The sequence below is a fragment of the Spermophilus citellus genome (assembly GCF_964194105.1).
Source record: "Spermophilus citellus genome assembly, chromosome: 3".
NCBI lineage: Eukaryota > Metazoa > Chordata > Mammalia > Rodentia > Sciuridae > Spermophilus > Spermophilus citellus.
Window position 1 is genome coordinate 18,880,170 of NC_138184.1, and position 15,486 is coordinate 18,895,655.

Genomic DNA, 15,486 nt, shown 5'->3' on the forward strand with positions numbered 1-15,486 from the left:
GATTTAGGTCCAGCTTATGTATCACTTTCTTAAAAGGATGGTCCCTAATTCCCTAGTCATACTATTTTTTCTCCCATCTTGTACTTTTAACATCTTTCCAGATGCTCACATCAATAGTGATTGTGGAACTCTCTAGTGTAGGCAGAGGTGCCAAGGATCTGGTCCGGGCCCTCACCAGCCAGGTTCTGTGGGCACTGTCATACCCTCAGAGCCACTTGGGATGCTTGCATGGGCCCGGCCACCCTGGGATCCGAGGTTGTCTTTGGAGCCGTTGGCTGCGCGCGTGCTGAAGCGCCACCACAAGTCAGAGACGCATCACAGCACGCGCCAGAGACGCTGTCTTGAGCCAGCCCGCCTGAGCCAACCCCGCAGGCGTCAGGTGGCCCCGGGACTCATGGCCGCCGGGCGAGGATCCTTGAGGTCCTGGTTGCTGAGTTGCCACCTGCTGCTGCTGCTTCTGCTACCGCCAAACTCCGGTAAAGCAACGCCTTCTGGTCCATCCTCCGCCCCTCCGCCCCTCTCGCCCCTGTCCTGCCAGGATGGCTATCTATATTGGCATCTGGGACTCTCTGTCCCCACACCAGCCCAGTGGCCACTTGTCCTCTATTAGCCCTCCCAGGATCTCTGCAGGGGCTCCCAGTGATCTGAAACCCCTGTCCTCTCTGGCCTCCTCTCTGGGTCCGCACCTGCCCTCCAGCCTCCTGGGACCGCCAGCGCCGCAGCACCTCTGTCTTGTGACTCCTCCGCATCCTGCTGCTTTCCCCCCACCCCACCCCGCCAGTCTGGACTCTGTGACTAAGGTCCTGACCTCCCGGGCACCCTCTCTCCAGCACCTTTGGAGCCTCACACTCTCCTCCTGCTCCCCATCCTCTGCTCTTCCCCAGTAGCTAGTTCCACTCGATTCTGCTGGTTTGACTCAGGCATGTTCCTGAACCGCTCAAAGGAGTATTCTAAAATTCACCTTCTTCTCAAGCTGTTAGGCTTCATGCTTCCATCCCACCTTATCCTTGGCCCATTCCTTTGTCTTTATTAACCTGACCTTTTTACTGCTCCCTTCATTTTCTTTATTTATTTTGGCTTCCTGATTCTCCTCTACCTCAGGACTAACCCTGTATCTCCCCAGCCTCTGCCCCAGGCCCCCTCCAGCTCTGCTCACCCCTGACATAGGGGTATCCCCTAAGGCTCTCTCTAGTTCCCTGCTCCTTTCCTGTTCACTGCTCACTGGGTGAACTAACTCACCCTGGGCTCTAAGCTGACATTTTATGTGATAATGCTTCATAAAACAATATGCCACTTGCTGAAGTCTCCACCCAAATGACCTAGAAACATCTCGACTCTTGGGGGGTCAAAGTAGCCTCACCTTACAAACTGGCCTCTCTTACTCTGTAGTCCCAAATCTCCCATCCAGCTCTCCATGTCTGGTCTCACACCAACTTCCTCCTCCAGAGCTGCTCCTCTCTTGTCTGGTTCTGCAGTATCTCCAGTAGGATCTTAGAGCTTTCAGTCCTTTATCTTCCTGGCTATATTACAAGCCTGGCACTGCCACACCTTTATTGGCATCCCAGAGGGTCTTAACCAGCTTCTTGGCCAGGTGCTCAAGGACCTCTGTGGTTGGCTCCTGTGCTCCTTTCCTGGTATCATCTGTCTCTAGCTATCACAGGTCTTGCTTTCATCCTCTGGCATCTGCAGCATACACCACAATGCCAGGAATCTCATCCCTTTTTCATTTCTGCTGTGCCTTGTCATCTGTAAAACCAGCCCCAGTAACCCCTCCTCTCAGAAGTCTCTTTTGTCCACTGCCTCTTCAGGGGCTCACCTGACACCTGGGGTCTGTCACTCTGATCTCACATGAGTGATTGTGTACTTAGGTCTGCCTCCTGTGCTGGGCATAGTGTTCCTGGAGGGCCGGCTCTATGTGACACATGGGTTCCCACCATCTACCTCCAAGCTAGGCTCATGCAGGAGATGAGGGAATATTTGGAGAATACATGAGTGAACTAATTAATGAAAACATGCACGTCTTGGCTGTCATCATGCCACCAGCTTTTGCTTCATCTCTGGCCATCTTTTCTCCTTCAGGTTTCACAGATGACAGAACTACACCAGGTGAGTTCAGTGGGCCCCTGCCATAGGAAAAGCTTCAGGTCTTTGGGGGATGTGTTTGGAAGGGCATCACATTGATAGCATTTCTGGGTTGGTAGGAACCAGAATATTCTAGCAGGGCTACTTTTCAAAGAACAACCTGTGACTACCAGGATATATGGACTTAAAAATCCAGGGGAAAAATCTACGGGGACTCCATGGGAATGCAGACTGTCTTTGAATTCAGACCAGGCTGCATCCTCTCTGGGGACACGTCCAGGAGGCTACACTTTTCCATGTGTTTTGGGGTTCTAAACTGTGCAGTTGCAGCTGGAGCCTCCTGGGCCCTGGGGCCCTGGGGCATTGTCTGCAGAGCCTGGCTCTTGGGTTTCCTATCTTTTTTCTTATATATCAGGGGCAAAGGCTTGGGTTTCTCCTGTCCTTTGGATTCACGAACCTCCATTGTCTCAGGTCTTGCCAGGCTCTACTCTGATTCATTATTGATTGTTTGGTTGGTTGATTAAATTAAATTGATTAAATTGCTCTGCCCATTTGCCACTCCTATTCCCTTTCTCCTCACCTTCTCCAACTTTTTTCTGATACGTTCCATGTGTTCTTTGTGTGTTCTTATAACAATACATATTGCTGTCATGTGTATTTTTTGTTTATTGTTCGTTTATTTTTAATGTGGTGCCAAGGATCAAATCCAGTGCCTCAGGCATGCTAGGCAAGTGCTCCACCCCTGAGCCACAACCCTGGCCCCATGTTTCCTCATTTAGCCCCATTAAAAATGTCTTCATTTGGAAATAAGCAATGTATGAAGTTGTTCATATTGCCCCAGACCTACCACTCTTTTTAAAAAATATATTTTTAGTTGTAGATAAACACAATATTTTTATTTTATTTACTTATTTTCATGTGGAGCTGAGGCTCAAACCCAGTGCCTCACACCTGCTAGGCAAGCACTCTACCATTGAGCCACAACCCCAGCCCCCAAACTTCTTGATTTTGATGTAATCAAGTTAGTTTTATGTTTTATGGTTGGTGGAGTGTGTGTGTGTGTGTGTGTGTGTGTGTGTGTGTGTGTGTGAGACCAGGGATTGAACTCAGAGGTGCTTTACCATGAAGCTACATCCCTACCCCTTTTTATTTTTATTTTGAAAAGGAGTATTGCTAAGTTGCCCAGGTTGGCTTTGAACTTGCAATCCTCTTGCTCAGCCTCCCAGTTAGCAGGGAGACAGATGTGCACCACTAGCCCAGCTTGGTTTGTATTTTGGGGCTTTAAGGACTCTTTCCCACCCATGGCACATAGTCTGTTAACTTCACAGTTTTACCTTTACCTTTAGGTCTTCAAGCGCAATTAATGAGGAATCTTTTCTTAGTTCATTCATCGTAAGCTAGTTTTCACACCACCTACTCAATGGTTCTTTATGCATTGATTATGGTGATCTGTTCATTTACATCAAGTTCCTGAGTTGGTCCATCTGTCTGTCCATGTGTCAGCACTATACCATTCCTGTTGTTTTGGCTTTCATGTGGGTCTTAATATCTGCCAGCACAGAGGCCCTTCTTTACTGGGATTTTTCAAGGATTGAATTCTTTCCAGACCTTTATTTTTCTATGTCAATTTTAGAACAAGTTTATCAAGTGTCTTAACAATTCTAACTTAGAAAATGAATTATAGATTAATTCTGGGAAAATTATATCTAAAATACTTAGTCATTCTCTTTCACAGAAAGGACCATCTCTCCATTTATGTTGATTATTTTCTGTGTCCTTTATTAGAGTTTTAAATTTATCACTGCACAAGTCTTATGTGGTATTAGGTTAATTTCTATGTACTTGTAATTTTTTTGCTACTGAAAATGTGTTTTGAGTGTATTTTCTTGGTGATGGTGCTGGCGTAAAGAAATAGTAGTGATTTTAAAAGTAAATGATTTCATGCAAGGTATTATGTACATACAATAAAATGCACAAAGTGTGACTGGATCTAGGAATTATCACCATGAACACACCTATGTCCTCAACCAGCCAGGTTAAAAGGCAGAACAGGACATCCCCTTTAGGCTCTCAAAAATTACTTCCTCTGCCCCTTCTCACAGAGTCTCCTTATCCTGGCTTCTGATAGTGTAGATTTTTTTTTTTTTTGGTCTTTCTTCAACAGTATACGATGTTTCCTATAGGTATTTGACATATCAAAAGTTATAAATTTCCTTTGTTTTTTTTTCAAGTCGTAAGTACACATTGAATGTTTAAACACCCTTTTTTTTCTGTCTCTTGAGAAAAGCACAAAATCTCTCTCCCTCCAGATCATTAGAATTGTTCATGTGGAGAAAGCATTGGAACTTGTCCAAGGGTGGAACCATCCTTGCACTCCAGGGACAATCCCTATGTGATCAAGGAGTGTTGTTTTTCAAAATATGATGTTGGCTAATATTTTATTTAGAATTCCTGCATCTGTGTTCATTCAAACATTCATTCACACAGTCACATATCTTGGCTGATTAAACTAGTGTGTGAACTGTGAGTGGGGACCTCGGTGGGCTCCAGGCTGCTTGGTGTAAAGACTGCAGCAAACTTGTAGCTTTTCAGGATATGCATTTCTCTGCTTAGGATTCCTTCTCTGTTTCTCCCTTGTTTTGAAGTCCTGCGCTGGTTGCTCTCCTGAATCTCAGTATCTCTCTCCTGCTGTGAACTCTCTATGTCCCTTTCTTGATGCTTGTATCAGTCATTGTCACTTTGTCTAGCTTACTGCCTTTGGGCAGGCCACTTGCCTCTCACCCTCAGTCTCCCTCTCTGAAATGGGAAGAAGCCCCTGACTTTACAGCATTATGCAAATTGGCCTTGGAGGGCTTCTTGGTTCTGGTCATTCTTATCCTCCTCTATGTGGTCACTGTGTCTCTCTGATATGCTAGTTTCTGAACTTTGTGGTGAACCCTGGTGGACACAGGATTCGGACCAGCCCCGCCATTGGCCCTGGGAGGTGAGCCTCCGGATAGACAGTGAGCATGTGTGTGGAGGGTCCCTCATTGACTCCAAATGGGTGGTGACTGCTGCCCATTGCATCAAAGGGTGAGTGTTGTCTATGGGTCTAGGGCCTGGAGATTCAGAGCTACAATGGACCCAGCCCAGTTTCCTTATTTCTTTGTGGAAGGAGGGGGGTGGGAAAGAGTGGGAAGTGGTGGCCAGCACAGGAATGTGTCATACTCAGGATCTGAGAGGCAGCCAGGGACTGACTGGGGCAGGAATCTCAAGCAACAAAGATTATATTCTAAGCTGGGAAGTAGGAAAACCCAGAACCCCCCTCCCACAGGAATACATTTATGTGGGCATCTATACCCACAAACCTGCAGCATGCCACAGAGAACAGGCCATCTTCAGTCAACTTGAATAAAGAAGGACGAGGCAGGCAGATCCCTCTCTCTGAGACCTCCAGGGTAGATTAGGCAAGGTGGAGTGAGCACAGCAAGTCAGGCAGGACTTCTGATAAGGGAGAGGGTCCTTGGAAGAGGTAGGGACATACTAGTCTGGGAAACTGATATCTGCCAAGTGGGGCTCTGTATCTCCTGCAGCTCCAAAAACTACACAGTGGTACTTGGTACTTCCAAGCTGAACCCAGTGAGATACGAAAAGGTCACCTGGATCCCTGTGAGGGACATCATTGTGCACCCCAAGTTCTGGGGTCGAACATTTGTCGTGGGTGATATCGCCCTTCTCCAACTCCTCACTCCCGTCACCTTCAGCAAGTATGTTCAGCCCATCTGTCTCCCAGAACCCAACTTTAACCTGAAGATTGGCACACAGTGCTGGGTGACTGGCTGGGGCCAGGTCAAACAGCGCTTTTTAGGTGAGCGGGATGGAGTTGGGTGGGGGCATGAGGTCAAAGTGACTGTCACCTCTGGTCCTTAGTTCTTTAAATGGGTTAGGACCATGTCTCCTATGGTGACCATTGTCATGGTTTCCATGGCCACTTCATTCAGGTTGCACTCTCTAGACTGGGTGTAATCATCTGCCTCTTACAGAAACTCAGGGTCAGGGGTTCATAAGTTCACTCCCTCCCTCGTTCACTCACTTGGCACACTTTGGGCATCTGACACACACCCAGCCCCTGCCATTGGAAATGCATGCCCTGCCCGGAAGGGAGTCACAGCAGTATGTGGTGTGCATGGTGTGTGGCGATGGAATCAGGGAGAGCAGGCTGACAAAAACCTGGGGAGATCTGGGCTGAGCTCTGGGCAGAGGGACTGCTTGAGATGTCTGAAGGAGGAGCAAGTGTTAGTCAGGGGACAGAGGGAATAGCTGGTACAAACCTATCAGTCTGGAGAGTAATGGCACATGGTTGGGGTCCCAACTTATAAGTGGCCACCCTGGAACTTGAATGAGGGCTAGCTTGGTTCAGAGAAGAGAATCCCTAACCAAAGTCTGAGAAGGTAAGGGGTCTATACTTAGGGTAGACACTGCAAGGGGAAGGACCGAGTGAAGGAGGGGATGGAAATGTGACAGGGCATGGCTTGACTGAGCCTCAAGATTGGAGGTGACAACATCTTGGGCAGAGGTCAAGGTTGAGTGATGTGAAGGGTTGTTGCTCACCCAACTGAGCTCCTCCACAGCCAACTCCACGCTGACCACAGAGCTGCAGGAGGCCGAGGTGTTCATCATGGACAACAAGAGATGTAACAAGATTTATCGCAAGCTTTCCGTTATCCCCCGAATTTCCCGCCTTGTCCAGGGAGATCTGGTCTGTGCCACCAACTATGGAGATAACTTGTGCTCTGTGAGTTTGGGAGGTGCAGGTTCTGGCAGCTCTCCTGCTAGTAACTCCTGGGTGGGGGCCAGTTCCCTGGGATAGGGCTTGCTTAGTTCCCTCTCAGGATCTACTCTCACCTTCCTTCACCTGAAACTTTGACATTGGCTGCTATTCTGAGTTGGGTTCCTAACTGAGGAGCCCAAGGAGGCCCCAATTAGCAAGAACGGCTCTCAAATAGAACTCAGAGGGCGGGTACTCTGGGTTTCCTGGGGTTCAGGAGCCTCCTTCACTCCTCTCTTCTCTACAGGGAGATTCTGGGGGACCATTGGCTTGCGAAGTCAACGGCCGATGGGTCCTGGCTGGGGTGTTGTCCTGGGAGAAGGCCTGCACCCAAACACGGAATCCAGGAGTGTTCGCTCGCGTCACCAAATATAGCCAATGGATCAAGAAGCAACTGAGCCATGGAACTCTGACTGGTCCTTGCAGCTCCTCCTGGCTCCTATTCCTGTCCTGGCTGCTGTGGCCTCTGATGGGCCCCTGACTTCACCCCTTCCTCTGCCTGCTTTGCCTCTGCTGGATGGCAACAGATGGGGGGTTGGTCCAAGGTCACATGTCCATATTCAAGGGTAGGGAAAGAGTGGCCCCTGGGAAACTGGGTCCTGCTTTGGCATCCCAGCATGGAAGGGCGTGGTGAATGACTAAGCCCTGGGTGAGAAAAAGGGGGAGTATGATCCAGAGGGTTCTGGAATCTGGGACAAAGATAGTAGGGTTTAAATTTAATGCAAAGTGAGCTGGTTCTTTTTTCTGTTCACTGGAGCATCCCTGGGGGTTGGGAGTAGGTGGGAGGTCAGGGCCTCTTGGAATTAATTCTGCTAGGGAGCTCCCAAATGGGAAGCTGTCTCTCTCCAGTGTTGGAGCATAGGAAAAGGACCTGGATCTGCAACCTCCATTCTTTCATCTGTACAGTGGGTATTATTACTGTAAGGGAAGAGTCAAAACATGCCTTATAGGCTGACAGTAGGAATGATCCACAGAGAGTACTCTGAACACAGCTTCCTGTTTTCTTTAAACTAATTGTAAAAGTATTATATGTTCATCATAGAAAGCTAGGAAATACAGTGAAGCCCAGAGAAAGGAAACCTTCCCCAGTCCCACCACACAGAGATACATACTCTTCTCATTTTGATGTATTTCCTTCTATGTTCTTTTCTTATTAAAAAAATATTTCAAGCAATATATAAATACATTCTTGTTGTGATTTATTTTTAAAATTCAGAGTTATATATAAAGATTCCTCTTTTCTCATCTGGCCCCCACTGGTTCTGTTTTCTGCCCCCAGAAGTAATCATAATAATCATAGAATTTCTTTTTCTATATGGTGTGAGGTAGGGACCTAACTCTGTTTCTAACCCAAGAACTGATTTTGTTGTCACCATTTTTTTTGTATAGTCCATCCTTTTCCTACTGATTTGAATTTCCACACTTATAATGAAATCCCAATATATTTATGCATTTATTTTTGAACTCTTATTATTTTCCTACTGACCTATATGCCCCTGGACTAAAACTGTACTGTTTCCATCAGCTATGTTGTATTTTCTTAAATTGTAGCAACAATTCTCCTCTTTCTTTTAAATAAAATATCTATTTTTCCATTATAAACTCTAGAATCAGCTTGCCAACATCCATTAAAAATATTAATGGCTGGGAAAACTGATTATATGTAGAAGAATGAAATTAGACCCTTATCTCTCACCCTGCACAAAACATCAACTCAAAATGGATCAAAGACCTAGAAATTAGATCAGAAACTATGCAATTCCTAGAAGAAAACGTAGGGTCAACATTCCAGCATGTACACAGGCAACGACTCTCTCAGTAGAACCCGTAAACCTCAGGAAACAATGCCAAGAGTTAATAAATGGGATGGCATCAAATTAAAAAGCTTCTGCACAGCAATGTTAATAATTGGGAAGAATTGTTACAGAATGGGAGAAAATCTTCACTAGCTATTCTTCTGACAGAATATTAATATCTAGATGAAATAAAGAACTCCAAAAACTTTACATGAAAAAATCAACCCAATTAATAAATGGACAAATGAATTAGATACTTCTCAAAGGAAGAAATACAAAAGGTAAACAAAAATATAAAATATATATATATATATATGTATATATATATATATATATATATATATATATAAATATATAAAAATTAGGCAAATGCAAATCAAAACTACACTGAGATTTCATTTCATCTCTCACTAGTCAGAATGGCAGTCACCACGAATATGAATAATAAATGCTGGAGAGGATGTGGAGAAAAAGGTACACTTTTACATCGTAGGTGGGATTATAAAAATTAGCACAACCTCTATGGAAATCAGTAATGGAGTCTCCTCAAAAGAGTAGGCATTGAACTACCCTGTGATACAGCTAAACCACTCCTCAGTATTTATCCTAAAGAATTCAAGTCATCATACTACAGTGACACATGCATATCCATGTTTATAGTGGCACAATTAAGAATACCCTATAGGAAGAAGGGGCCGGCCTTCGAGCGACAGCGACGCAAGATGGCAGCCACCACGGGCTCGGACAATTTATGAAAACCGAATATACAGCCTTAAAATAGAATGTGGACCAAAATACCCAGAAGCAACCCCCTTTGTAAGATTTGTAACAAAAATTAATATGAATGGAGTTAATAGTTCTAATGGAGTGGTGGACCCAAGAGCCATATCAGTGCTAGCAAAGTGGCAGAATTCATATAGCATCAAAGTTGTTCTGCAAGAGCTGCGGCGCTTAATGATGTCTAAAGAAAATATGAAACTCCCCCAGCCTCCGGAAGGACAGTGTTACAGCAATTAATCAAAAGCAACGCCACCAGCCCTCCCCCATTCGATTTAAGCAGTCTTCATTCTCCACCGTAGTAAATTTTCTAGATGCATCTTGTAGACCTCAAAGTACTGGAAAGGAAGCTCCCCTTCGAAGGCAATTTATCTTAAGATACTGTAAATGATACTAATTTTTTGTCTATTTGAAATATATAAGTTGTGCTATAACAAATCATCCTGTCAAGTGTAACCACTGTCTGTGTAGTTGAACTTCTGAGATCAAGAGAGTCTATTTAAATTGATTCCCATCCTGACCGGTGGGGCACATCTAACTCAACTGTGAAAAGACACATCACACAATCACCTTGCTGCTGATGATTTGGCCTGGGGGCTCTGCCTTCTCCCCCCTTGCCCTGCCAGCCCTGGGACAGCCCTCCAGCAGAGGCTTGCTAGAGTAGAGCAAAGATTTCAGGTCACACCCTGGGGACTGCTGCTGGGTGTGGGGTGCTTTGCCTGCACCCTGGTTACTTTCTTAAGTCTTAAATGACGCCCCTTCCAAGCCATTGTCCTGCCCCACTCTCCTCCACTCCTGTCCTTGGCCGAAGCATAGATTGTAACCCTCCGCCCCCTTTGAAATTCTGGGCTTTCCTCCTCCCCCACCCTGATCGAGGGGGTGCTGCTTTTTCCCTCCTCCTCAACTCCCTTGTCCACCTTCACCACCCGGCACTCTCCACCTCCCCCCTGGCTTGGCCAGAAGCCATCAGGTCAGGTTGGAAATCTTTGACCTCCTCCTCCACATTTGGAACCACGTTTGACCACTTTCCACCAGCCCGGGAAATGAGCTTTGGGTCCTGGGTCCTGCCACTCTGCTGTCACCCTCACCCGATGCATCTTTGGCCCAGGTCTTTGTAAGGTGGACAGGGCAGTCCTCAGGGTGAGGTAGCCTGCCGGCCCTCAGGGTCCCTCTGTTTAGACCTGCAGGAGGCCTCCTGGAGACGCCCGTGAGCACACAGGGCCCCTCTGGACTGTTCCCTTTCCTGTAATGACGTGGCTCTCAGACGTGAAGAAGGGTGAACAGGGCTCCCTGTGGGGCGCGCCTGCCATCCCCGCGGGCCCAGTGTGGAATCTGACAACTGGAACTAGAGGAACCTGGACCCAGCGCAGATACTGGTTTTGGTGCCGCTGCCTCCCAGGTGCTCAGCAGGGACTGAGGAGAAGCTGGTGTGCACAGCAGCTCCCAGCGTTGGCGGGGCCTGGCCTCCAGGCATGTTGCTGCACCTCCCAATTTTCCTGTTCAGGACCGCTGTGCTGAGACCTGATGCAAACAAATAAAGGCAATTCATGGTGTTCTGAAAAAAAAAAAAGAATACTCTATAAAACTATGAAACCAGTCTAGGTTTTCATCGACAGATAAATGGATAAAGAAAATGTGGTACATATACACAATGAAGTTTTATTTAATCATAAAGAAAAATGAAATTATGTCATTTGCAAGCACTAAAGACCATTACAACAAGCAAAATAAATGAAACTGAGAAGGTCAAGGTTCATGTTTTCTCTCATATGTACATACTTAGGAAAAAGGAAAAGAAAGATAGGAAGATTTATGAAAATCAAAGGGACCAAGGTGTGGGAGGTGGGGAATATAGCAGAGGGAAGTGCTCGGGGATAATATTGGCCAAATTATATCATTGTAGCATGTGCATGCATGAATATGTAACAACAAATCCCATCAATATGTATAATCATAATGTGTCAATTAAAAAAAGGTGGAGAAAAATGAAATTGCAGAACACTTCTCAAAAATATACTATTAGTATTTGTTTGGAATTAAATATACATAGTATTTTGGGGAGAACTCTCATTTCTACAGAGATATATATCATTTCTAACCAGAGATATATTTATCCATTAGTTTAGCTCTTTTTTATCTTTTCAGCAGTTTTAGAGTTTTATTCATGGATATCTGGGTAAGTATTAAGTTTACTTCTAAGTACATTGCAAATTTTGGTTGTATTGTAAATGATATCTGTTCTCATTACCTTTTGCACAATTCTACATGTCAGGTATTATAAAGCTATTGGTGGATTTTTAGAGGTAGTGATCTTGATTTCTGGTTGACTTGCAGAACTGTTTTATTATCTTTTTTGCAGTGCTGGTGGACACAATATCTTTAATTATTTTTATGTGGTGCTGAGGATCCAACCTGGGGCTTCGCAGGTGCTAGGCGAGCGCTCTACCACTGAGCCACAATCCCAGCCCCTAAAACTATCTTTTCAATTCAGTAGTTTTGTAGTTGGTATCTCTCTATCCAGGTGACCAGCACCCCAACAGAGAAGGTTTCTGCCCAGGAGATATGAGCTGCCTGGGAAAATAAAAAGTCTGAAATAATCAGGAAGAAATAAAGACAAGAGGTAGGAATTAGATTTAAAACAGAGCGCCTGATGGGTCTTCCAGTCCTGATAGGAGCTGGAAGTGAAAACTGAAAAAGGCTCCAATTATTTAAGGGGGAGCACATCAAAGGCAGGGGTAAGGTTTCAGTGGAAGGAGTCCTGTTTTGGTGCTTGCTTCTCCCTGTGGTCTCATAGTAGACAGGTTGATTGGCATTTTGGCAAGCCACACCCATCTCCAGGAGCTATTAGAATTTGAGCAGTGAGCTTGGTAGGACGCCACAGGAACTAGGCATTCTCAAGGCAGCTGTTTCCTATTGGGAGTTCCTGATACCAAGCTTTCCTACCTATTGGCTCCAACATTGCTCAGTTTACCTACAGCACAGATGGCTCCTGGCAGTTCTCTTCACTTATTTGGGAGTAATCAAATCAACTCAAATGGTAACAGGTTCTATTTGTCCTTTCTGAAAATCAAACCATTCATTTCTTTTTGTTATGTTATTGCCTGAAACTCCAGCACAATTCAAAATAGCAGTGATAATACTGGGAGTACCCAGGATGGCCTTTACTTCATTTGTTCATCCAGCCCACAGATATTTATTCAATAGAATCTTCTGTGTGCCAGAGACTATCTTGGGTCCTGCCGATGCAACAGTGGACTATTAACATGATTTTATGGTTCTTATTTATTCACATACTGAATTACACTACTAGGTCAATAGTAATCCTAGGTAAATTTGAATGCCTAAAATCCTAGGCATTCAATTTGTTGCCATTTTGCTTAGAATCTTTTTTTTGTGTGTGTGTGTGTGGTGCTGAGGATTGAACCCAGGGCCTTGTGCATGCAAGGCAAGCACTCCACCAAATGAGCTATATCTCCAGCCCCCTGACAAATTGCATAGGTGACCAATCTTTGACTTTGACTATTTCAAATTTTCTTTTATTTTTATTGCTTTAGTCTGGTTTCCCACCTCTTTGCCCAACTCGTCTTTAGATTAATTATATCCAGAAAATTTGCATGACATTAAAAAAAATGAGCTATTTTCTCCAACATTATAGTAGAATGCAAAGAAAGTTTTTAAAAAAAATCCCAGGAAACCAACCTTTACCAGAAATTATAGACCTTATCTTTTGACATATGTCCTTGTAACATTATTCTTTTTTGTGCAACCAGTTTTGCACAAAAAGAGGGGAACTGGTTTGCATTTCAAAGAGCTCGCTCTATGAGCAGGATTGTAGGAAAGAAGGTCAATGAGGACACTTTGGAGGCCCACCAGGGCTTAAGGGGAAGCTACTGAGAGTAATGGTCAGAGAGTTGCAGGATAATGCTAAAGGATAAGGGAGAGACCAGCAAGGTCTTGAGCTTGGGCCCCAGTAGAGAGCTCTTTCCCAAGTATTGTCAAGGCCAAGGCTGGGCAGCAGAGTCATGCTGAGAGCTGCGTTAGGGGCTCTGTCTGGGCTCAGTGTTGGGCACCAGCAGTACCATTCCAGGAAGGTTCCTGACAGCAACATCATCTCATGGCCCTGGTAGGGCCTTGCAGTCTCCTTCTCAGAGTCTCGCCGCTACTGCAGCTGGATAAGCCCAACCTTGGGGCAGAAACCCATGTTCTGCTGTCCTGAATAAACCATGAATTCTAGAATCCTCACACAATGGGGATGCCCCGCCTTCCTTGTCCCCACTTTCCATCAAAAGAAACAGTAAGGGCCAAACATCGGCTTGCCATGGCATGTGGGCCAGGGAATCTTCGGGGTTATATCAGACCTGCATTGTTCTCTGCCCGACTTGAGAATCTGCCCTTTGTGGAAGGTAGGGCTTCAGGGTGTGGATGGAGGCCGAAGAGGTCTGTCTGCCTGGGCACCTATGTCAGTTGTCCTCGTGCCTGGAGGGCCTTGCTAGGTCTATATCCTGAGGTGTACATCCTCAGCAGACTGAGAGGATGGGTGTGGGCTGTGACCTCATGGGGACCTGCCATATGATATGATGTTGGGCCAGTTCCTACTTTTAGGGTGACCATGAGCACATAAGGGAAAAAAAATGGAGGAAGAGATGAATACCCATGGAACAGATGAGCTTGTTTGGTAGGACCAGGACCTGTGACAATGGCAGGGTGCCCAGGGAGTGTCCACTTACTCTAGATCGGCACTGGTGAGATGGCTCATAAGGCAGTACCCGTGTCCTGGGGACACCATTCCACAGAAGGGAACCCAGGCCCAGAGAGAGACCTTTGTGGCTTGAGAGTGGCGGAGCCAGGATTCAATACCAGGATTCAGGTGACACCGGAATTCAAAAGATTCTTTGGAAGTGAAAAGTTTGACCACAAGTGACAGAAAACTTCTGGACTCTTATCCTAAGAGACTACCACTTTAGTCTGCTGGCTGACTTTATGGAGATGGAGGTGACAAGGCCAATACATGCCTTCTGTTGACCAGTGTGAGTGTGAGAAATGACATAGTCCTGCTTAAAAGTGACCTTGCTCTTTCTGACTCTGGACCTCCAAGGAGAGGTGGAGGACAAGGTTTGTCATGGGATCTGTTTGAGTAACTTTCTGCCATGTATGGACTGGCAGTTTTATGCCTGGGACCAACTTGATTTGTAACATCTTATACTCCCAAGTAATCCATCATGGCTCCACCAGATTTGTCTTCTGTCCTTGGTGCTGGCATCCATCTCCAGGCCAGATCCTACAAATTCTGCATAAGGATTTGGGGATGGAGGTGGAGGTCAGCTCAGTACTGGACAAGAGTTCTAAGGAGGGGGTGTTTGTTGAGACCTAGGAGCCTACTGAGGGCAGGGAGCATTGGGGAAAAGGCCAGCTCTGCTACCTAGAGCTGTCACTGTGTAAGTGGTGAAGTTCTTCCTGCAGAACTCTGGCTCTCTGGGCCTTAACTTTATGAGAAAGAAACCAGCAACCTTCTGGAAGCCCTCACCTTCCTCCCAACGTGAAGCAGTCTTGATTGGGGCAGGCTGTAATTGGAGACAAAATAGGTATAGTCAAAAACCACCATAGTGTAGGAAAAGGACCAGAAACATGGCTTCTCCTGTGGGAGACAGAAAATAGGTCAGCCAGTGGAAAGGGACATGGACAAGAATGGAGCATTAAGCAGGTAAGATAAGACAGTACTCTGTGGAGTGGTCTTGGGGGCTCATGGAGTGCCTGTAGATTCCTATGGAAGGTTAAGGGTAAAAGCATCCAACTGTGGAAGTCTGTGGCAAGGGAACTGTCTATGTACCTTAGTGACAAGAGCCTGGTACACACCGTATGAAGGAGTCCAAACATCAATGGCCTATGTATTAGTTAGCTTTGAGTTACTGCAGGGAAATACCTGAGATGACCTACTTAGGAAGTGAAGAGGTTGAATTAGCTTGAAGTTTTGGAGGTTCAAAATCCAAGGTCTGTCAGGGTGGGATGGGCAGAATTGCTTTGTAC

At 45.7% G+C, this 15,486-nt stretch overlaps 2 protein-coding genes across 2 annotated transcripts; both read left to right on the plus strand.

Annotated features, from left to right (window-relative positions):
- Nucleotides 1-2,012: 2,012 nt before the first annotated feature.
- LOC308643315 (putative serine protease 45) lies at nucleotides 2,013-7,370 on the plus strand (the record flags this gene model as incomplete). The annotated part of the gene is made up of 5 exons (XM_081283212.1): nucleotides 2,013-2,106; nucleotides 4,998-5,154; nucleotides 5,655-5,929; nucleotides 6,693-6,856; nucleotides 7,137-7,370. 5 exons carry the CDS (start codon nucleotides 2,013-2,015, stop codon nucleotides 7,368-7,370), a joined length of 924 nt encoding a protein of 307 aa, XP_081139338.1.
- Nucleotides 7,371-8,682: 1,312 nt separating this feature from the next.
- Nucleotides 8,683-10,300, plus strand: LOC308643316 (ubiquitin-conjugating enzyme E2 variant 1-like; the record flags this gene model as incomplete). Its single annotated transcript, XM_081283213.1, has 2 exons — nucleotides 8,683-8,716; nucleotides 9,371-10,300. The coding sequence occupies 2 exons, from the start codon at nucleotides 8,683-8,685 to the stop codon at nucleotides 9,700-9,702; spliced, it is 366 nt and encodes a 121-aa protein (XP_081139339.1). The 3' UTR covers nucleotides 9,703-10,300.
- Between the last annotated feature and the right edge of the window lie 5,186 nt (nucleotides 10,301-15,486).